The sequence below is a fragment of the Lolium rigidum genome, chromosome 5 (assembly GCF_022539505.1).
Source record: "Lolium rigidum isolate FL_2022 chromosome 5, APGP_CSIRO_Lrig_0.1, whole genome shotgun sequence".
NCBI classification, from domain to species: Eukaryota; Viridiplantae; Streptophyta; class Magnoliopsida; order Poales; family Poaceae; genus Lolium; species Lolium rigidum.
The window spans coordinates 213,399,765-213,423,458 of NC_061512.1; the positions used below are offsets into that span (position 1 = coordinate 213,399,765).

The 23,694-nt window shown below is 44.2% G+C and overlaps 2 protein-coding genes and 1 pseudogene across 2 annotated transcripts; 1 reads left to right on the plus strand and 2 right to left on the minus strand.

Moving 5' to 3' along the window:
- The first annotated feature begins 3,745 nt into the window (after window positions 1-3,745).
- On the plus strand, window positions 3,746-9,524 carry LOC124652020 (AT-rich interactive domain-containing protein 4-like). The gene is made up of 16 exons (XM_047191040.1): window positions 3,746-3,881; window positions 3,967-4,181; window positions 4,260-4,451; window positions 4,913-4,966; window positions 5,271-5,359; window positions 5,438-5,690; window positions 5,786-5,842; window positions 6,565-6,596; window positions 6,919-7,054; window positions 7,135-7,305; window positions 7,560-8,153; window positions 8,246-8,383; window positions 8,488-8,586; window positions 8,772-8,872; window positions 8,959-9,049; window positions 9,121-9,524. Exons 2-16 carry the CDS (start codon window positions 4,017-4,019, stop codon window positions 9,253-9,255), a joined length of 2,307 nt encoding a protein of 768 aa, XP_047046996.1. The 5' UTR covers window positions 3,746-3,881; window positions 3,967-4,016; the 3' UTR covers window positions 9,256-9,524.
- A 1,617-nt stretch (window positions 9,525-11,141) lies between these two features.
- On the minus strand, window positions 11,142-11,893 carry LOC124657822 (annotated as a pseudogene).
- Window positions 11,894-12,524: 631 nt separating this feature from the next.
- LOC124655339 (alanine aminotransferase 2-like) lies at window positions 12,525-16,306 on the minus strand. Its single transcript, XM_047194252.1, has 15 exons — window positions 16,256-16,306; window positions 16,092-16,142; window positions 15,776-15,826; window positions 15,501-15,566; window positions 15,361-15,422; window positions 15,088-15,166; window positions 14,697-14,801; window positions 14,477-14,587; window positions 14,093-14,230; window positions 13,811-13,885; window positions 13,558-13,678; window positions 13,296-13,450; window positions 13,084-13,158; window positions 12,759-12,962; window positions 12,525-12,665 (listed from the first exon to the last, which is right to left on the minus strand). Exons 1-15 carry the CDS (start codon window positions 16,304-16,306, stop codon window positions 12,525-12,527), a joined length of 1,485 nt encoding a protein of 494 aa, XP_047050208.1.
- Between the last annotated feature and the right edge of the window lie 7,388 nt (window positions 16,307-23,694).

Genomic DNA, 23,694 nt, shown 5'->3' on the forward strand with positions numbered 1-23,694 from the left:
TGGGTGATGTGGCAGGCTAAGATTAGCTGAGAAACTTGATGAGGTGGATGGCTTGCATGTTGAAAGAAATTAACTTAGTGGGTTGCTCCTATTTAGATATTATAGATTCTCAAATAAATGACTTTTTTTATCTAAAAAGACGGGTTTTCTCTACTACTTAAAAATACTAAATTGGTTCCCTTAGGGCCCTGGAAAGAAATTAAATTAAATTGGTTACAAGAGTACAAATGCGACCGTCAAGGTCATGCACTGAAATTTGATTATGGTGATATTGCCAATAAGGTAAGCACACTAAATATATGCTATGCTTAATGTATGCCAAATATATTTATTTCTTAGAATATATATAATTAAACATGGCCCATTGGTGTTCTAGCATAATAAGCACAACTCTAAGCTGATAGTTTCATTAATAGACATTTGACTGAAATGTTGTGTTAGAGCAACCAAAGTGGCGGGCGCTAACCGATGAGAAAATTGAGACGGTTACCGGAAGCATTAACGCAATTTCTGTTTCGTGCCTGGGCACTACGTTGTCTACCGCGGTGCCCACGTCCTGGCGTCGTCCGATCTTCATCTGACGGTTTAAACGAAGCGGTGGGTGAGTTGGGAAACTGTGGCACGTGGCCAGGCTGTAACCAATAGTTCACGTGGTCTTCGTCTCTACCCTGCCCCTCTGGTCCACACAGTCCCCGTTCCCACCCGCACATCAGGGAAGAAAAATCCCCCGCACTCTCTCCTCGATGAACTCCAACAGGAAAATGGATTGATCCAATCGAGTGGAACCTGAGGTTGGCGACGCACGAAGGAGAGAAGCTGGTCGTGCGAACCGCATGGCGGCCCGCGCTCCCAAGGATCAGGGAGGCGGCCATGGCGTTGTTGCGGCTGTGGGGGAGGGAGGAGCGAGCACCACCGGCGGCGGAGGCGAAGGGTGGCGGCAATGGAGGATGTGGCGGTGCGGGTAGCTAGGTTCTACCCGGCTCCACCTCCGCCTCGACATCGGAGACCTCCCCGAGGCGGCGCTGCTTGGCGGCGATCTGGAGCTCCTCGATCCGGCGGGGGATGCAGAACTCTGGTCCTCCTTTGATCCGACCGCCAAGCCCCAATCGCCACCGCTCCAGCTCGTCTTGGTCTCAGTCTCCGGCCGGCACAACGCCCTGCATCATACCGGCAGCGGCAGCAGGGCAACCAATCTCCGTGCCAGGCCCTCTGGTCAAAGGCTCAAAGCCTTGTCTCTTCGCTTCGCAGCAGCACTTCACAATCGACAGCAGCAGCAGCGCTGCAGCCATGCCCGTGCACGCAAGCAGGCTAGCAGGCCACCTTTTGCTTCTCGTGTATGTATGTGGCATACTCTCCATCCCTTGTCTCTTCTTTCTGCTCATGTTTTGTTTCGTGCCTTCGTGCTTGTTCAGGTGCTAGCAACTTATTACTAGTCATATTACATACTGATGATAGTTTTTTACTTCCAGATCAATAGAAGGTTCTGAATTATGTTTCCTAGATGTATGTTTGCAGACTATTCTTTGCTTCTCGACTTTTTTACTTACACACTGGTAGAAGGATGTATATTATGGTTTCTGGATGTACTTTTTGCGGACTAATTCTTACCTATCAGAATATTCATCTCCCGCTTAGTGTAAGGATGTAATTATATTAATTTTTCTTTACTCTAGATGTAATTTTTGCCAATTTTCTACATCGAGAACGTTTTAATGGATCAAGTCGTAAAACAGAACGTTTTAATGTGATCCCAGTTTTCGTGATTTTGGATGTATTTTTTGTACTTTTTTACATCCATCGTTGTATTTTTTACATCCACAATTAGATCACAGAATAAGTGGTATGTGTTGTGTTATTTACCAGGGATGTAATTTTTTATAAAAAAAAGATGAAGTTTTGTTGTTGTAACACGACATGATGTGCAAAGCGTGCTTTTTGCTTGTTCAACATGTGCCTGCACAGAGCTGTATTTGGAACTGATCCGTCGCCCCGCCTCCGCTCTCGCATGCACAGGGAAAGGGGTCCCCGGGCCACATTTCCTCTTTGAGTGACATGTCGCTTTTAGGATTGGGACCGCTTTCCTTTCTCGGAAATAATTCTATTCAGACATGGGGTCACCCCGTAAGACTAACCGGTGCTATAGCACCCTGTAGCATCGTCCAAGCATTAAGCGCCGACAGCTAGCTAGCCCTATTTTACACCTATAGTTAAGGCATCGGTCTCTTATGTATGCGTCGATGTAAAGCAAACTGCCTAAAACGACTAGGATTAAATCCCCGGCGCCCATACCTAATCGCCCAGTTGTGGCTGCTCTTACGCTGCTAAGAAATTTAAGATCAGGAAATTAAAATCGGTTGCAACTTGGATACAAGCAACAAATCACAAAGGACGAAACAACAAAAAGCGAGACCGATTTTGATCAACAAGGTCGGTAAACAAATCAACATATGTGTCATTGTGGAGCTCTATTTGTTCAAATTGATCAAGGAATTTTCTCACTACTAGCATTTTCTTTTTGATAATTTAAGAAAGTTGATTTGTTTACCGACCCTATGTGTAATTTAACAAATTTAACCATCAAGTGATCTTTTCGTAAAGTCGTTACTTTGTGCATGAGTGCTTAATAATGTTTGTTCCTTGATGCAAACAAAACATATTTGAATGTCATATGAACAAAGATGTTTAACATGCATATATTACATTGACTTGTTTGTCAGGTTCATGAGCAATGCTTCTTGCAATGTTTTTTAACTTTGCAGCCGTTGGCTGGTGGGCCCACCTCATGTAGGAGACGGCACAACCCTCCGCTAGAATGGGACCCACCTCATGCTCCCTCGCTCCATTGTTCAGGGGTCGGGACAACGGATCAAACGGGTCCTCTCCCACGAACAACTAGGCAAACACGCAAGAAACACACACGCCTGCACTGCACGCCTCCGATACGATCGACGCGAGTCCAATTCGCCACATCCATCGTACGCTGCACACAGATTCCATGGGATCCGATGGCACCAAAGCAAAGGACTTTGGCAACAAATACATATACACATGCGACTTTCTCCTCCAAACCTACCCAACCAAACCAAAAAGCATCCATCCGATCGGGCAAGCCAAGCCAGAAACACAAAACAAATTCCCCAATCCCATTCCCGAAATCCCATCTAATCTTTTTAATTTTGTTTTCCTGTCCAAGCAGTAATGAGGAGGCAGCAGCAGCAGCAGGGGCAGAGAAAACGAAAAGCGCCAAGAGAACAACAACGCACCAGCAGCATCATCATCGACGGAGCAAAGAAGATTAGATGCTGCGAGCACAAAAAAATCCCCAAAGGAAAAAAAGTCCGAGCCCCCACTGCCCGAGAGAAAAAAGATCCCACCCCGAGCCGTCAAAATCCAATCTTTGACGGACGCGTCCCCTCTATCCCCTACTGTTCTCCAGTTTGTTTGCGGCTCCGCGATAATTATTGGTAGCCCCGGTTGGTGCTGCTGCTAATTGCTCTCCCCTAATCCGCGAATCTCCGCCTGATTCTTTCTGGTCCGGGTTCTTGGAGGAGGGAGCAGGTTTCTTGGATTCATTCGCCCGGGCTCGGGGTTCTTTCTGGCTCGATCGGGATGGATGGGGTCGCGTCCAATTCGCCGCCACCACCACCACAAGTACAAGGCTTCTTTTTTATTGTTTCCGGAGTGGGATTTGCCTTTGCGCTGTGAAGAGCTATTTCGGCAAGGGATTCTTCTTTGTTAGGTCTTCTCCCCCACGCTTTACTCTTTTCTCCCTGCCCAACCCCCCAAATCGAATCCCCTTCCTCCGCCCCCTCCGCGGCCGGATCCAAGACCCTCGATTTCGCCCGCGCCGCCCTCGATTTGGCCCCGAAATCCGCCTCCTGGTACGTTTCTTGCGCCGATTTCCTCCGGATTTGTTCGATTTGGGGGTGGTTCCTGGCGTGATCTGTTCTTTTTTGGCTGCCGCAGGGTTCCATGAAGGCCTGAGGTGAATTCCTGTGACCTGTTTCGCTGCGGCCATGTCGCAAATCCAGAGCTTGTCGCGCCAGAGCTGCGTGCTGCTCGCCGTGCTCTGTGGTAAGCACGCAGACAAACGGACGCCGCCGGGGAGGTCGGGGCCGGAGGCCAAACGGCTACGGCCGTCCTATCCGTTTCCCGAGCTCAGCTCAGCGGGGAGATTGGAGGTCAGTCAGTGTTCCCACTTGGTACTCTGGGGTTGGATTTGCTTGTGAACTGAACTCTTGAGGGGCTTCTGGGCGCAGGTGCACACGCTGTACAATCCAACACCTGAGCAGTTCCTTGAGGCGCAGCGGGTGGTGCAGCCCAACTTCTTCTACATCCAAGGGCAGCGGCTGGAAGATGAGAAGGAGATTGGTTCGCTCGTCTGGGGAGATGTCGACATGTCTGACCCGCAGTCGTTTATCTGTCTCATCAGCCCACCGTTCCCGACGATTGTAAGAACCAAAATCCTCTCAAGCGTCTGCAATGTTACTATTTCTTAGCTGAGCGATGAAGGCAAGTTGTAGTGATATTAGCTTGTCAGTGGAATTACAAACAACTAGGCATGAGCCTCAGCTCTTAGTTGCATGATGATGGTCCCTCAGAGGTTTCAAGTCAACATCCTAGTGCCATGCTGCAGCTGCTGTATGAATCTGAAGAAACTTGTCCAAGGATGCTTGTTTAATTTGTTGCAATAAGACAGTTGGTCTGCCTGTGCCGCTAGAGTAGCTATAATAACTTGTCCTATCGCTGCATGATGCATGACTTAGCCAATCTGTTTTTCAGATACAGAGTTCTTCACTCTAATGCATTTGCACTTTGTTTGCCTTGTTCTTATGTAGTCTGTATCAGATTCTGTTGATTCCTGTTGTTTGTCCGTGGTTGAGGGTAACAGTGTTGTCTGCTTATAACACAGGTTTATCTGGAGGTTCCCATTGGCGAAAAACTTGCCCAAGCAGTTCATTCAAAGGTAGGCACATTAGTCAGTTTTTTGTGCCACGTTTGCAACGTTTTACCCGAGCAACTAGAGTCCCATTGTCCATTTCTCAGAGTCAGAGTGTAGTAAAAAGAAGTTGGCTGCGCACAGAAGTATCTAGTAGTCTGTCTTAAGTTTCGCAAAAGAAATTTACTTTATCGTAGTTATACAATATTATAATCTGCTAACTGTTACTACCCTAATTTACGTCTCTCGCTTTAATTTTAGAAAATAACAAATGATAATTTTTTTTGGACCGTGATACTTTGATTCATTAGTGCTGCTTGTTTCATTTCAGGGTATTCCATATGTAATATACTGGAGAAATTCATTTTCATCTTATGCAGCATCCCATTTTCGCAATGCATTGTTGTCAGTAGTTCAAAGGTATTTGTACCCCTTTTCACCTTTCATTGGCATCATCATTATTAATGGCATGTAATAATCTGGTTATGTTTCATGTAGCTCCGTGAGCCATACATGGGATTCCTTTCAGCTTGCTCATGCATCCTTTCGACTATACTGTGTAAGAAACAATCATGTACAAAGTGTTAAGCTTGGGCCTCGTCTACTTGGGGATTCTCCAAAGATAAATGTAGTCCCTCCTGAGAATGAAATGGTCGAGGAAGAAGGTTCTTCTGAAGTCTCACCAGCTATAAAAATATATGATGATGACATCAACATGAAATTTCTACTCTGTGGAGTACCAAGCAGCCTGGTAAGTTTGATACGCTATATGAACTATCCACATCTCTTACATCTTATGTTGTTTGTTTTTGGTTTAACTATCTCTTAATATGTTTTCTTGTGCAGGATCCTTGTTTGCTGGGCTCATTAGAAGATGGTCTGAATGCGCTTCTGAATATTGAAGTATGGACTAAAGCATTGTTGTTTAACACTTTAACAATAATTTCCGTGTTCCACTTGCTTTTGTGTCTGGAATGCACATGATTTCTCAGTCATGTAACAAATGTTGAACTGTTTGGCAAAGGAAAAAATTGAGCACAATGATTGTTAAACTGTTTGGCAAAGGAAAAAAAATGTAGCACAATGATTGTAACAGCAAACCTTTGGTTAGATAACCTAAGAGATCCTATTTACATAAGTATGTTACTATGATCTTACAATGTCACATGCGTTAGCTATCTGTTTTCTTAAGTGCATGGATTTCAATAGGCAGAAGGAGCTGTAATTTGCATTGACAACTGTTCCAAGGACCACAGAAAAAAATCCACCATGATGTCCGACACCAAACACTGCAAGTAAATGAAATACTAGATAAACAGCTTAGTTCATTCTATTTGTGCATGAAATCAAAAGACTAGTAAGAAGATTCATTATTTGTCTTATACGTTACGCTGCAAAATCAGATGACATTTTGATATTATGATTATTGTACATCCAAAGACACAATAGTAGTTAGCTTTCTTCCACTATTCTGTGGTAAACACATGCGTTTGCACAAATAAAACAAGGCATCTAATGATACAAATATGCCAATTTAGGTGCTCTGGGATTTGTATAGCTAATACTTATCTACCAATCTTTATACCACTTTTGTTTGTTTAATTGTCGATTCTATTTTTGGGCAGATACGTGGGAGTAAACTTCAGAATCGAATCAGGTGTGTTGAATTTCTGTCTGCTGTACCCTTATGTAGCCCTTCATTATTGTTACTTATTATTCCTTTGTGAAAGAGAGGTAGGGGGATACTTCCAGAAGTAGATTATTGTTTCATATAAAGTGAACCACTGAGAGCCTTTATTGGTATAGTTGCTAATTAAAAGTAACATGCATACTATCTTCTTTGTAAATATCAGAGTCGCAGTCACCCCCCATGCAATAAGTCTTTCCATCAACATTTGCTTTCCTCGTCCCAACTTTATCTTTGCCAAAGATTCTTTATGGAGAATGGAAACTGATCGGGTGTTCTTTCTATGTGGCAGTGCTTCTCCACCACCTCTTGAAGCAGCGTCTTTACCACGTGGAATGGTAACCATGCGTTGCGATATAACTACTTGCAGTTCTTCTCATGTGTCACTTCTTGTTTCTGGCAGTGCACAAACATGTTTTGATGACCAGGTACATATTAGTATTAGCTCATACTTTGAGGCATTTCTTGTCTTGAACACAAAGTCATATGATGCTTACTATCTCTGCAGCTTCTAGAAAGCCACATCAAAAATGAACTCATCGAGAAGAGCCAGCTAGTCCGTGCTCTCGCAAATAGTGAGGATAAGTTATCATCAGCTGAGCCTTTCACTTCAATGTCCACAGCTTGTGGGGCTTCTACCTTTGAAGTCTGGATGACCCTTCCTAAGTGGGCAGGACAGGTTGGTTTCATACGTTGAATACAACAGATTGCAACTAATTAGATTTTCAGGGTGTGCTGATGCGTGCCTATTGTCTTTGTCATCCTTTGGTTACTTTTATTCTTATTGTCTAAGCATGTGGTTCAGTTTAGCTACTTCTAGCGCTCTCATTATGAAGACTCCCTATAATCTTTTTCGATGCCTCAAGTTTGAGTTGTTACATATGAATCAATTTTTTGTCATACCTGACTGAACATCACTTTCTGGATATTCAGGTTTTGAAGCATCTAGCACCAGAAATTTCATACAGGAGCCTAGTTGCACTTGGAGTCGGTTGCATAAATGCTACTCCTGTTGCTTCATTCGACAGACAAGATGCAGACCGTCTTCTTTTCTTTTGCACCAGTCAAAGGAAAGATTTAGCCAGTGAAAACGGCTCATATTTTCATCTGCCAAGATGGTCAGCCTCGCTTATCAAGGACAGATCAAAGACGGGTTCAGAATCAAAACCAAATTTGTTAGGTGTGAACGGAACTATAGAGGACAAGAAACCCCCTGTTATAGGGCCTTCCTCACTGACATCCTTCAAGGGAAAATTGAAGCCTGCAACTATGAGGCCTATGCCTCACTCTCGACAGCAGCAAATGCATCCTTTTATGGGTCTCCCTGAAGCTAACGCTCATGAAACTAGTCAGTCCAAGCCAAACTTGCCAGTTGCTCTACCTGTTAAGCATAATTCAGCACCTGCTGCTACAGCAGCACATAGAAAATCAACAGGGCCATCTCATGCTCAATCAATCATTCAGTTGAATCCTCTTCCAATGAAGAAACATGGATGTGATCGGTTGCCCATCCAAGTGTGTTCCGAGGTATGCTTCTTTGACCTTTATGATGAGGATGAAATGCTTCTAGACCACTAAACTAAGCTTGAATAATGGGTTTATTCTTTGACCTTTTGCAGGGGGACTTTTTGAAGGATGTCATGCAGTTTTTAATTCAAAGGGGCCACAATCGACTTGTTCCTCATGGAGGTTTAGCTGAATTTCCTGATGCAGTCCTTAATGCAAAACGCCTTGATCTCTATAACTTGTACAAAGAGGTAATTCTGAACTTTTGCTAGTCTACAGTGTAAGTACTGAAGATGTCTAAATAAATGTGCATGATGTGGTTCACTGTTCCTTGACAAAGGTTTTGTTTTTTCAGGTTGTGTCCAGGGGTGGCTTTTATGTGGGCAACGGTATAAACTGGAAGGGTCAAGTATTTTCGAAGATGCGAAACCATACTGTTACAAATAGAATGACTGTACGTATCCACTATTCACTTTTCTTCAAATTATTTATTTTGGTTATATCTTATAGCTGTCATGTTGAAGAACAAGGGAACAATATGAACATCTGGGCCATTTGAAGGACTATAATATGTGCTAGTTTAATTTTGATGAAATGTTGAATGTGTTCTAATTTTACACTTTGGCAATGTCTATGTAGGGTGTCGGGAACACACTGAAAAGGCACTACGAGACTTACTTGCTGGAATATGAGCTATCACACGATGACGTGGATGGGGAATGTTGTTTGCTTTGTCACAGGTTCGATCCTTTCAATCATTATGTTTGGTTTGGATTTGAAGTTTGTCACTGCGGAACCTAACACCATCTTTTGTACATTATTCCAGTAGCGCTCCTGGAGACTGGGTGAACTGTGGTTTATGCGGCGAATGGGCTCATTTCGGTTGTGATAGACGACAAGGGTTGGGCACTTTCAAGGTAAAAACTTGTTGACCCATCATCCCCACCCCCTTCATCATAACTTCTCTAATTTGTCGTCTTTTTTGCAGGATTACGCGAAGACGGATGGGTTGGAATACATTTGCCCCCATTGTAGTCTAGCAAATTATAAGAAGAAGCCACAGCCACCCCAGAAAGTAGCTAACGGCTTTGCGAACACAGTCCCCTTATCACGAAATGTTTAGTCCTCTTCTCTCTTTGTTTTTTTGTTTTTGCCGTTATTGCCCCAAGTTTTGGGGCGATGAGTCAGTAGAATATAGGGCCTGATAGAGAGGGGGGAGGCTTTGTAGTGTTGATCTGTATTATCCATTAATTTGGTTCAGTGTAGGAGCTTAAGTTTTTCTATAGCATGTAACAACTGACAACACAGAGAGGCTACTACAGTAGTTGGCCAGATCAAGTGTAAGCGCGCCTGTTGATATAAATCAATCTGTATCTCCAGTTTCCCTTGCCAGACTGCATGTTCTCAGTCAACTCCGTGAAATTCGGATTACCTGGTCATCTAGGGACATTTTGCTGTAGAATGATTGTAGATTGAGCTGTCGTATTTGTTACAGAACGATTATCCGTTGCAACGAAACTCAATCTGACGCATGAGTAGCACCAGGGAAAAGGCTGTTTTGTTGATGCGGGAATTTATATGAAAAGCGGTTCATAAGTTTCTAGTTCATGGAGTTCCATTTTGTCCGAGTGCATATTCTAATTTTTGGCATTATTCTTATTCGGCATCTGATAAAAGAAATTTATATGAAAATGATTCATTTATTTTTGATAATCAATACCATATACTTCCTCCATACCGGATTAATGGGCAATTATGCACTTCGAAAAATGAGTTTGACTACAAATTTGGTCAATGAAATATGAGATATGTGCCATAAAAATTATATCATTGGATTCGTATTCAAAAAGTGTTTCCAATAATATAATTTTTGTGATCTACATAACTTATATTTTATTGACTAAATTAGTAGTCAAACTTGTTACTCGAATTGTGTAATTGCCCATTAATTCGGTATGGAGGAAGTATATATTTATAGTGCCCCCTCTCGTCTTTTTTAATTGACTCATATTTAATACACTTTTATGTTAAATTTGAGTTAATTAAAAAAGGATTGAAGGGAGTACATGCTAGAGAAGTAGAGATACACGACCTGTCTCCTGCAATATGCGAGGTCTTCAAACTCTTTCTTCTTTCATGACATGATTATATTTTTGTGAAGGCAGCTGAACCGTAGATACCAAACCACAAATCTATAAATACCAGCGAATAATCACCATACTTTTAATTTGGGCTGCAATGCCAACATGATGTGCACACATACAACTATTAAAATAGTCGGTCAATATCGCAAAGAGTACCGACATAAATACCAAATAACTTGATCGACATCATTGATGAGTCGTGAATATGAATCACCATTGTTAAAAATGTAGCAGCTAGGACAAATATTGCGAGAACAATCCTCCTTATGGCAACCGTGAGAAAATATCTAAAATCGATCCGGCGAAGAAATATGGCCATATATACCTGGAAAACTGTGATATCCTAACACCACCATTAATGCCGTGAAGGAGACATCATCATGGAACGAAGAATCAAAGATCATTTATCGTACACGATATCATTTCCATTGAGACAGATACCAAAAAGAAGACAGCTAACAAATCTCTAGAAAACACTAGTTTTATTAAAAACTTCACACGTAGGTTTCTCACTCCTCCCGATGCCGGCGAGGCTGGCCAAAGAAGGAAAAACCGATATGTGGAAAAAGCGGAGGTGGAGGTGGCGTTAAGGTTTTTATCTTCTATGTTTCATGTTTCAGGAGGCGGCGCTAATTTAATCTGGTGCGCTCGATAGACCTGAAAATGTTCATTTGCTTGTCCTCCATGAAGTTTTACTTTCTTAGAATGCATCCTAATTTTTCACATAAATTTTTATTCCGCCTCTGATAGAGAAGATAGATCTGATGGACAGAAGAACCTATATTTAGCCATTTGGAAATATAGATTGTTTAATTAGCGTACAGTTCTTATCCATGCATTTGTAACTGAAGAATGACCATTAGATGGCACTTGTGCAATGCAAGCAATGTAAACAAAGAAGGTAGAGCAAATAGCTAGAGGAGAGCATAGTGCCACATTTGTGTTAAAAATTGGTATTAGCTGCAGCTTGCAGTTTATTTACCAAGTTACCGAGCGTTCCGGTACACACACCGGCCAGCTATTTATGTAGTGCCACCGGCGGCTACGTGCGTACGTACGAAAGTCATGCGTCCGACCAAGTGATGTCGTACTCGCCGACCTCCTCGCCGGTGATCCCGAGCGCGTTCCAGACCGCCTTGGACGCGTCGACGATGTTGTTGGCTTGTTGCGGCACGGTGGCTGGAAGGCGTGCTCGCGGTCGCACCCGTTCATGGAGTCGCACTCGTCGACGACCTTGGCGAGCACGGAGCCGCCGTTGGCTCGGATCCGTATGTTCCTGCCGCAGCGGGAGTTCCCGCTGTACCACCCCGTGGACAGCGCCACCACGCGCTCGGTGTTGTTGTGGAACATGCCGTCGCACTCCGACGGGTCCCCGCCGTCGCCGCCCTCGTCGAAGTCGTTCAGCGTCATGACCGCCCTGGTGGAGGAGGTGACCGGCGGCGAGCACCGGTACGTCGGGTATGCCTGGCCGGCCTTGCAGCAGTCCTCGCACGAGTGGCTCTGGCTCGGCCGGAGCGTGCCGCTCGGCATGCATCCGGCGCCGTCGACAGCGAGCGGCAGTTGGCTCGCCGCCAGTGCGAGCACCAGCAGGAGGCAGCTACCGGTGGACCTCAACATGTTCGTCAACTGTTCTTGAACGATCGAGTTGCCTTGCCTGCGGTGCGAGAGTCGTGAGAGGAAGACTACGCTTACGCACCTATTTATACAGGCAGGCGGCGGCGGATTGCACCTATTTATCCATGTGATCTTGCATGAATGCGGTCATCGGAGATGGCGTGCAAGTGAAACAAGCTTCGTCCTCATGAGCGCAAGTCAAACTGAGGCGGCGGTGGACTGAGGATAGCACAGTCACAGAGATGGGGATGCCAGAGAGAAGACATGTCAAGGTCTCAAGGAAATCTTCAAGGAATCAGTTAATACAAGGCGTGCCGTCGTGCTACGGGCGCTTCAAGAAATCTTCAGCTAATCTCTTTTATTAGTTGAAAAGGAGAGGAACACACCGATGTCTGTTGCACAAGTTTTATACTCCCTCCGTCCCAAATTAGTTGTCCCAATTTTTTTTAAATATGGATGTATCTAGACATGTTTTAGTGTCTTGATACATCCATATTTTAACAAACTTGAGACAACTAATTTGGGACGGAGGATAGTATTTACTAGTAGTACAACACAGGCTTAATTTACAGGGATCCAAGAGCAGAATGCCGCCAAAGTTCAGACCGTGCGCCGCGCAGCTGCGATCTCTGCATCAGTTTCGGTCGCGGAACTCGTTCATGAAGGCCTCATGGAAGGACTTGAGGCGTGGGATCATCTCGTTGATCTTGTCCTCGCCGGGGAGGATCGTGCACCGGATGTGCCATGTCCCGGAGGCCCTGTTGCGTCCAGAGATCTTGTTGCGTCAAGGGCATTTGCAAGAAGATCAATGCCAAAGTCAGTACACCTTAGTTTACAATCTGAAGAAAATGATTTCCTTTTGTCTGACCTGGTGGAACCCAGAGCCAGGGACGACGGCGATCCCGGCATCGTCGAGGAGGCGGCAGGCGTAGAAAATGTCAGGGGATACACCCTCGGTCTTGGCAGCTTTGATCGCTGCTGCAGGGAGGTGGATCCTGGGGAAGAGGTAGATTGCGCCCTCTATCTTGTTGCAGGTCACGCCCTCCAAGCTGCAGAACGCCTTCTCCAAGGTCTGTAACCAAGACAAGGGAAACCACAATGTTTCAAGGTATGTAAAGCTGGTTTTGCTTCGGTTATATCCTAGTACTTCCGATGGAGGGAGACGAAAGGCGGTGACACCAAACTGTATGTACCTTGGCACGCTTGACCAGAGACGAGTGAATGTTTTCCTTCTCGGCCAGAAATCTCTCAAAACAAGCATCCCCTATCTGCAAATATCACGATGAACTTGGTAAAACCACAAATGCCCCTTTTTACGATGGTAGCTGTCTGATAGTAATTTCAGGATACGAAACATACATTAAGAAAAATAAAATTTAATGAACATGGGAAGGGCAGGACAAACCTTAGGTGTATCCATAACTAGGCTGGTAAGAATTTGGCCACCTATGTTGGGGCAAAGGGTCACAGAGGCCACCTTTCGAATCACACCAATCACACCTTCTCCAAAACCACATATCTCCATGTAGCCTCCCCTTCTGCCACATTCTCCATAATACCCTGCAAGAGTTCAGATGATGAGAGAATAACCAGTGTTTTTCAATCCATTCTCCTGAGACTTACTTTGTGGAGACTATGAACCGTGTTTTTTATCGACACAGATTTACCCATTGAAGCCGAATGATATGACACTATAGAGATGTCATCTTCGTTGTAGCCAAGTGACCTGGCAACTTTCTTAAAAGAATTGAACTTCTTATCCTCCACATAGACGTTATCTTGGTATACCTATAAGTGAAATTAATCAATTAATTTGCAAAACATCATCAGTAGCAATAACTTAGCTTGCTTTCTGACGGACACATCGAACGCAATTTACAAAACAGACACACGATATATTGCCATTCAGAAAGGGCGAACCTCGTCGGCAAGTATAACTAAACCTTCTTTCCGGCAAAATTCCACTATCTCCTCCTGGTTAGTGATAGAGAGTACCTAGAACAGAGCTTGCAAATGTTGAACAAGAAACTTGGGAGTTTGCATGATAGTAATTCCACGATGTAGGACCCCTTCCAACATATCTTTTGGACGTTCGGTTTACTCTTTTTATTTTCAGGTAAACATTTGTCATAAACATATTATATTATCCAATTTACATGCATGGTATTGTGCGAAATATAATATAAATATATGTTCCCATACTTGCCCAGTAGGATTTCCAGGATTTATGACCACCATGGCTCGAACAGTCAAACCGGATATACGAGCCTCCTCCAAAGACCTCTTCACTTCGAAAATCTCAAGCCCCCAATCACGAGCCTCACTAAGGTTATATGGTACCTATAAACATAATTCAGTAACTTGTTCATTTCTTGCATGTAAGAAAACGACCATTCCTTTTACATCACCATCCTCACCAATGTTTATATGGTACCCAAATATTCAGTTTAGTTAATTGGTCCTTTTACACACATTCCCGTTTTACATTTTCTTTGAGAAAAATGTCAGCATTGAGATGCAATGAACAAAGTTAGTCCGAATAATTGCAAATGTTCCTTGAATTTTTAAACAAAGCTAGCAGCATACCATCGTTCCACCATGAAGTATAATGGAAGCCGAGTATAATGGATATTCAGGTAAAGGGCATAAAATTCCATCTTCCTCGGATCTAATGAGCATCTGCATAGTCAAATTTATCTAGAAGGAAGAAAAGAAAAGGTAGCCCGGTTTAGGATATCCAGATAGACCAGCTATCATGCACACGTGATGTGAATATGTGATGGAGCTTTGGAGTGTAGAGTATTACCGCTGAACTCGCTCCATCTGTCAGAAAAATATGTTCTGGCCTCGATGGATAACCATCTCTCCCAGCAATGCCATCCGCAACTGATTCACGCAAATTTCTGATTCCCTGATCATGATAAAAAAATCCGAATATGATAGGAAAAGTATATCGTCACTGCACAACAGGACAACACCGAAGCCAGGACATTCTAGCACACCAATCCTGATGATTTTTGAATGTTGGTGCACTAGTGCAGTCCAAACATCACACAGCACGATCATGTACTCCAACAAATACCTCTTTTTTTTTTTCGCAAAAAAAAAAAAATACCTCTTTTTTTTCTTTCTAAAATGGGCAAAATGCTCCGGCCTCTGCATGGATAGATGTGCGCGACTTTTTATTGCATTATTACCTGACTAGGAGTATATGGACCGGAGTCTCTGCCTGGCATTGCCTCGGTAATCTTCCGCGCTCGTTTTATGGCGCATGGACTGTAATATTAGATTGAAACAGTACTGGTCAATTTCCCGCCATATCAAATATTGCATATAAATAAGGTAAGATCAGTGTTTGTACTGGAAAACAAATGAATTATGGGATCAATATTCACCAGTGTTCCTTTTTTCTTTTCTTTTTAAAGATTGTAAGATATATGCCAAGTGAAATCGAGCAATCTGCGTCCAACCTGAATAACATACGAGCCTCGTCTCTCTGCAGGAGGGATGGATTGTCACATAGAGAAAGAACCTGAAGATAACCACTTGGCATGAAGCATCAATGTCGTATTTACCAAGCTACAAAATTCTAGAGGGTAAGAATTGTAACCTCGCGAAAGAAAGTTATCGGCCGCTGACCGAGAGCTTGGGGGTTCCCAAGATTACAATATATTATCTGTAGAAAGAAACTTTATGATACCTCAAAAAAAAACTTTATGATACTTTTTACCAGATTCGCTTGTAGTTTTGTTTTTTGAAAAGGGGAATCAAAGGCTCGGCATCTGCATCGATTGATGCATATAGCCTTTTATTGCATCATTAGGATTCGGTAATAATAATCTCAAAAGGAGAGAACAAATAAAAGCGTCAGTGCCGAACACGCACCTCTTTGAATGGGCGAGAGCCTGGGTTTTTGGCCAGCTCCTCCTCCAGCCGCTGTATGACACAAAAACCCGGCATACGAGAAAATAAGGTGCACACTCTTAACCAGTGTTTCCCCAGATTTATTGGCCAGGAGTGCCATGGCAACGATGATTAAGATCCACTCATGTTGTTCAAAATGGACTAGTTTACAGGAATCGTTGTCTGTATTGATTAATTTTAGAGAGGGCCAGTTCTCGCTTGTAGTACTAATGGTTTATAATCTAGCTAGAATAACGGCGGGGGTGTCTGCAGAGTGCAGGTAGAAGCTTAGAATTACCTCTGCGAGCGCAGCAATTTCGCCGCGGGGCTCATAGTTGAACGTCTTGACCTTCAAACGGAGCCATGTGTACATGTTAACTCCCATCTATTTGTCATGTAAGAACAGAGCCATTTTTTTTGCGCTTTTAGTGCCAAAGAAGGATGCATATGCAGGAGCCGTACCCTGGGATTTATGGTCTCCGCTGTGATGGATGCGGTCTTGTTGTACGACATGACGCCGGCGGCGAGGACGCTGGTAAGGAGGAGGAGAGGATGCAGGCTGCGTGTGCCTGTTGTGCAGTTGTTCAGCAGAACGGGGCGGGCGCAATATGGGCGAAGGAGGCAGTGAAGCATAGGCGGCAGCGGTGGCACGAGTGGGCAGACTGCGGCTGCCACGTCCCGGGTGGGTACAATGCTCCGAGTCTCGGCCTCCGCTAAGTGTAAGCACGCCCGCACGCCAAGCTTTTTTCGAAACCAGAAATAACACACCAAATTCATCATCCTGACCATCAACTCATCTCACGCTCAGCCTCCTAACAGAAAAACCTTACACCCTCTTTTTTTTACTGTCTTTTACAACCAGCAGCTAACCTCACAACGCAGTAATCAGTACCACATTACAAGACAATTACACAAATTGTTCTCAAAACTCGCCAATCATAACATGCTGCTTCTATCTCCTTACCATGTTTTCCTCTTTTCTTATATCTTCTTTGGTTTCACCGATCTCCAAAAAAAGAAGGCCTCCAGTTCTCACCCAGCAATCCGAAGTACCATTGGTGCCCACCCTCTTTTCTTGCTAAAGATCTCAGCTGCCACACGCAGCAGCATTTTTGCTCCTCTGCGTTGCAAGCCTCATCGATCTCGGATCTGCAGATTAACCCAAATATCCTCCCGGGCGGCGGCGGAGGATCCGCCCGCTCCGCCCCGAGCAGCCGCTCCTGGACCGCCGCCCCTCAGCCGTCGCTGCTGCCGGTCACGGCTCCGGCCCCGGCCCTCGCGGCGCGGTGGCGGCACCCCTTCCGTCGAACGACGAGGGGGAGGAGAGGGTTTCCGCGGCGGCATTCCATGGGAGGTGATGAAGCGCCGGTGGAAGAAGCCGGGCGGCACGGCTACTTGGCCGGGGCCTGATGCTCTCCGTCGGTAGCCATGGAGGATTCGGTGGAGCGATGGCGGCCTCCGGCCCCGGTGACGGTTTGGCGGTGGTACGCATGATCTGTGTCGCCGCCCTCTTCCCTGGTGATCCGACAGGAGGGACTGGCGGCATGGGGGCTGCTGGTCTTGCTTTGTTTTTGGTGGCGGTCCTCGGGTTTCTCGCAAGCGAAGATGAAGATCACCAGATGTCAGTTTGCATTGATCTGGCTGGAGAGATGAGTTCCGAAAAGCTCCGCCGGCGAATGGAACAGCCGGCGAATGGAACAGTGCATCTTTTGCCTGGAGTTTGCTGGATCGGGTGGTATTCGGTCGCGCGCACCCATGTTTTTATTCCGACCGTTGGTTCCGGAGTGAGCGAAGCGAAGCTCTATTCTGTGTTGACATCAGGTGACTTTTTGGTCCATGGTGAAGTCATAAGAAGGAATATCATGAAGGCTAGATTGGTGGACTGGCTAAAGGAGGTTCGAGTCTCCGTGATGCTGAGGGATTTGCTTGGCGTTCCGGGCTCCGCAGCAGTGGTATGCATGTGGGGGCGGCAGCACAGGTGAAGTTCAGAGTCTTACATCTCAGGGTGAAAACCCAAGGTCTGGCCTTAACTGGTTGTGCCTGGCAATGACCTTGTTGGAGGCATTGTTTTGAGAGTGGGGATTATCTTCAGGATGAAAATCTAAAACCTTTGGTCGGGCGACGACGGCGCTGGTGCACTGTTCTCTTCTTGGAGGCGTCGCTTTTGGAGAGTCTGTATTTCAGGTGTTGTCACAGTGGTGGTTGTATTGCTCTTGCTAGGTCTGAAATGCTGTAGCGGGACTTTTATTTCTTAGTTTTCTTTATTCTTTTTTGGTTATGTGTATCCGTACTGCCACTAGGGTGGGACGTTGTTGCAGAGGCTAGATGTAATTAATATCTTTTAATATTAATATATTCCTTTTTATCTAAAAAAATCCATCAAGTAAGCCGTCTTAGCTATAACACTAGTAGGATCATATGGAAAGATACCATCAAACACGCAACATTCCTAGTCTTTCCGAAAGCCCACATGACCGAAGCCACCCCAGAAGCAACTAAATCTCTCATACTAGAAGGAAACATGAAGACCCAATCCATAATATCAGATACTGAACTAAATTCCGTTTTTATGTCTAAAGCACATTGTACAAACCCCAGGCATATTTCTCCATCGAGCATTGTACAAAAAAATTGATCTATACTTTCATTTTCACTACAAGATAAACATTTACCATTACCGTCCCATTCTCTTTTTTAAACACATCTCTAGTTAAAATACCTTTTCTAAACACTAACTACAAAAAAACCTTAATTTTTAAAGGTACCTTCATAAACCATAACTTCCTAAAGGGACATCTAACTTGGTTCAACTTCGATATCTTGTACAATGACTTAACCGTGAATTGACCCAATTTTTCCAGTAACCATTTACATTTGTCCCTTTCATCATTTAACACTACCCCTCTACACGTATCCTGTAACTCCGCCCACAAGGCTGCCGTCTTGCCATTCAAAGTTGTCCTGAACCTCACACAACTCCACACCTCCTCGAACACCCTAGCTACTCGAATACCAACACTAAACGTAAGGTTATATAATTTAGCAAACTTTACATTAAAAGGAGAGTCTTCTATCCATAAATCCTCCCAGAAGCGTGTATTAGCGCCATTAGCCACTACTTTTCTACAAAACCTATAAAAGACATCTCTAACATCTAATATCCCACGGAAAAAATGAGACTGCCCAGCCTTTTTCTTTACCTCAACTAACAAACTTCTCCTACAATATTTATTTAAAATCAAACTCTGCTATAAACCTTCCTCATTTTCCAATTTCCACAACCATTTACTTAAAGGACAAACATTCATAACTCCTAGATCCACTATCCCTAAGCCATCTTGGTCCACAGGCTGGCAAACATCTTTCCAATTAACTAAATGATATTTGTTATCGTCCTCCTTATCATTCCACATCATCCTCTTCCTAGGTATATCCATTTTCTTTTCTACTCCTTTCAGCAAAGGGGACAGAGACATCATGAAAAATGGCACATTACTCAAACTACCTTTAATTAATATTAGCTTTCCACCATACGAGAAAAACTTACCCTGCCAAGTTCCTAACTTCTTTTCCATTTTATCCTCCGAGGGTCTCCAATCGACATTCCTAAGCCTAGCACTATGAGCAGGTATCCCTAGATATTTCATGGGCAGAGAACCTTCTACACAGGTAAAGATATCTTTCTACATCTCACAATCTACTTTAGCTTGACCAAAGCAAACAATTTCACTCTTGTGGAAATGAATTTTCAAACCCGACAGATGCTCAAAACTACACAACAAATCTTGAAATTTCTAGCCCCCTCTTCACTAGCTTCAAGAAAGAAAATAGTATTGGCATATCGTAACATCGTCAAACCTCCTTCCACTAAATGTGGAACCACTCCTTTAATTAAACCACTATCATGCGCCCTTTTAACCGAAACCTGTACTACATCTACTGCTATGTCAAACCAAATAGGTGAGAGGAGATCCCCCTGCCTCAGCCTTTTTTTGTTTGTTTCAAAGTACTTTCCCAAAGTTCCATTTACCATCACAACCACATTACCATTAATAATTAACTCCTCAATCCATTTCGCATATTTAGCTGGGAAACCTTTCATTCTCAAAACATCTAACACAAAGGATCAGTTTATATTATCATAAGCTTTCTCGAAATCTACTTTAAACATCAAGACGTTATTATTTTTTCTAACCACTTCACAAAACAATCACACCAATTAAGATATACCTACCTTTTATAAAAGCTGTTTGGACCGGAGCAACCACTTTATCTGCTACAACTATAGTTTTGTTATTGATTACTTTAGTCACTAACTTGAAAATTACATTACTTAGACAAACTGGCCTAAAAAGTTGTAACCTTACTACATCATTAACCTTAGGTAATAAGGTGATAATTGCATAATTCAACCTAGAAATTTCTACTTACCATGATAAAACTCATTAAACAGACACAATAGGTCATACTTCCGCAAATGCCAAAAATGCTGATAAAGGTCATGCCGACTTATTATGCTTCATCTGAAACAGAGCAACTCTGATTTCATCTAAACTAAACTCTTGCTCCATAAAAACTCTATCAACATCATCTAAAACACGATCTTCATGTATGTCTAAAGAAAGATTATATATATTATCCGCCGGACCAAATAAAGATTTGTAGAAACTAGTTGCATATAACAAAATATCTTTATCACCCTTAATATTTATCCCATCTTGTTCAAGACATAAAATCATGTTCTTTCTACGCCTACCGCTAGCTTTTTCCATGAAGTAAGATGTCATCGCATCCCCCTCTAGCAAATCTTTTTTCCTTTGCTCTTTGGATCCATTTGATTTCTTCTTCCTTGACCAAAATGTTCAGCCTAGCCTCCATATCTCTTTTAGCCATAAATTTATCCATCATTAAACGTACCACCTCACTTTCTCTATCAATCTTATCGATTTGTTCTACTAATTTTTTTTCCCTTTTTATAGGCGCTATTGTAATTAATATTCCACCCTTTTAAATGCTTTCTTATCTCTCTGGCTCTATTTTGCCAAAAGTCCAATAAATTCCTACCCGGAAACGCTTTAAGCCAAACTTTACTCACAACACTATCAATATCTTCTCTCAAAAACCAACACAATTCAAATCTAAACAAGCCTGGCACCTTACTGTTTTCTAAACACACATCCATGATCAAAGCAGCATGGTCCAAAATTATTCTAGGCAAAGTCCTTACAACTACCAAAGGAAACCCCCTTTGCCATTCCATACTAACCAAAACTCTACCAAGCTTAGCCATAATCGGATCTTCCTGGTTATTTGACCAAGTAAACTTTGTACCAGATAATTCTAACTCCTTTAATTCTTTAAGGTTAATAACAACATTAAACAGAGTAGACCATTTATTTAACCTCCTAGGTTTATCACTCTCGCTACTCTTTCTAATAATACTACAATCGCCACCCACAACAAAAGGAAAAAAATTAGCTTGTAAAACATGTACTAGTTCGATTAAGAACACCTCTTTATCTCTATTATGCGGAGCCCCATAAATAGAAACAATATTCCAAATTTTGCCAGTCAACTTATATTTAACAAGACATCTCACATAATATATACCACAATTTTTATTCCAAAACTGACAATAAACTATCAATTCTACCCTCACTAATCTTCCAGAAAGAGGCGGAGCCGCGGAGAGAGCGGAGGTGCGGTGCAGTCGGCGAAGCACAGGTGGGGGCACACCTAGAGACAAGGGAGACGTGACTTCAACACGATGACGGATGTGGTGGAGCAGCTGCCACTCCAGACCTTTGGCCATGGTGCTAGCTGTTGGCGCGTAATCGTCGTGCAACTGGCAAGATGGATTTAACGGCCACCAAGAAGCGTAGGGGGAACGCAGCCTAGGCCGGGGTGGCGACACGGGGCCAAACCCTAGCCGAGTGGCCTCCCCCGCCGCCGCTGCCGCCGGCCTAGACCGGGGTGGCGGTGGGCCCGGTGCCAAAGGTGCCGGGGAGTTGGATCGCTGCAGCGGATCGCTGGTGGCGACTGAGGACGGCGTCGACTGTCTTCTGGGTGTGGAGGTTGGGGCGGCGATCCCGACCACATGGTGGCGGCGTCTCCTTCGGCATGTTGTCCGTGCGAGGTGTAGCACTGTAGCCTGCCCATGGTGATGGGGAGATGCCCTGTTCATGCCGGCGGGGCTTCCATTGGACACCCGTACATGGGATGATGGAGTGGTTGTACTTCTAGGCTACCGATTTTCGGTGCAGCCGGACTCGCTGCGTTGTTGCGTTGGGCATGTTGCTCGGGGCAGAGACTAGAGGACCGGTGCGAGCGTGTTGTTCGTGTGTTGGCTTGCCTCCTCTTTCCTCAGAGAGATTCAGTCGATGAGCAGCGGCGTGGGGGCAGTTGGTTCGCCCGAATAAAGCCGAGTTCTAGAAGGCGCGGTCAACAAAATCCAATGGACGAGATGCGTAAGATTGCTGGATCGGATAGTATTCTGTCGCAAACAACCATATTTTTTCTGATCGTTTGGTTTCAGAGGGAGCGATGCTAAGCTTTGCAGTCAGTTACCATCACGGGACATGTCCTTAGTTCCATGTCAAAGTCAGTCACGGAGAATGGCATGGAAGCCGAGATCCGAGGACTGGTAATGGTGGTTCGAGTCCTGGTGGCGATGAGGATTTGGCTTGGTGACTCGTGACTTGGAGCAGCGACATCGGCAAATGGGGGTGACAACACAAGAGAAATTCAGAGTCTAAACTAGTAGGGTGAAAACCCAAGGTATGGCATATTGGTTGTATCTGGTAATGACCTTGTTGAAGGCATTGTTTTATGAGCGCGAGCTCTCTCCTTGGTGAAAACCTATGATGTATGGTCAGGCGATGATGGTGCTTGTGCACTGTTCCCTTTTGAAGGTGCCGCTTTTGGAGAAGATGATTTCTGGTGCATTCTTGGCGCTGTTGGGTCTGCTGCTACAAGGAACAGATCACTAAAGGGGGACTTTTTAATGTAATTCTTCGTTATTTCACCTTTGCTTCAGTGTCCTCCCTCCAAACAAAAAAATTTCAGATGAAAAACACATAAAAGGCTAGGATCTTCCCATACATGTTCGTTTGACTGGGCTAGATGGTTCGTTTGATGCGGAGTAGTTTGCGGAGTACTTGAAGCCACCATTGTTGTCCATGGTTGATCCGCCGAGGAGTTCATCATGCTGGTCGAAGTTCAACATTTGCACAAAAAGTTCATCAAGATTGACCTCATCCATGCGTGCATCCAGGGTCGACATAATAGGATTGTAGTTCTCGTCGAACCCTTCTACAATATAGGAGCTACAAGTGGCTTACCAGCCCTGGCGAGCTCTTCTGCGTACGATTTCATCTCCGCGAAGTAGGTTGCCACTATCTTCTTCTCCTTCCTACCGTTGGCGAGGGCTCTACGAAGGTTGTTAATCCGGGAGCGTGATGTTGAGGTGAACATGCTCTGCATCCCACACAGACTTGGATCTCGTCAGCGCTGCCACTTGGATGAGGACCTCCTTGGATAGGGAGTTCAACGTATAGTCAAGTATCTCTTGATCTTGTGCTTCCCACAGAGCAACCACTGGATTCGGCATGACTCGAGACTCGACGGTGGTGGTTCTTGCTGGCACCTTCATGGTATCATCAAGGAACCTGAAGAGCTAAGAGCCCTTGAGTTTTCGAAGAACATGGGCAAGCCATCAGAGAAAATTCTCCCAAGTTAATTTCTCGGAGAATTGATTATTGATGCTGATGATGACTGAGGGGGGGGGGGGTCTCGATGGATGGATTTGGTTGATTACTAGACAAAAGTAGAAGGGGAAGGCTCTGATACCATATTTGTTTCAGGGATCTTGGTGGAGATTACATGTTGATTTATAGGTAGGA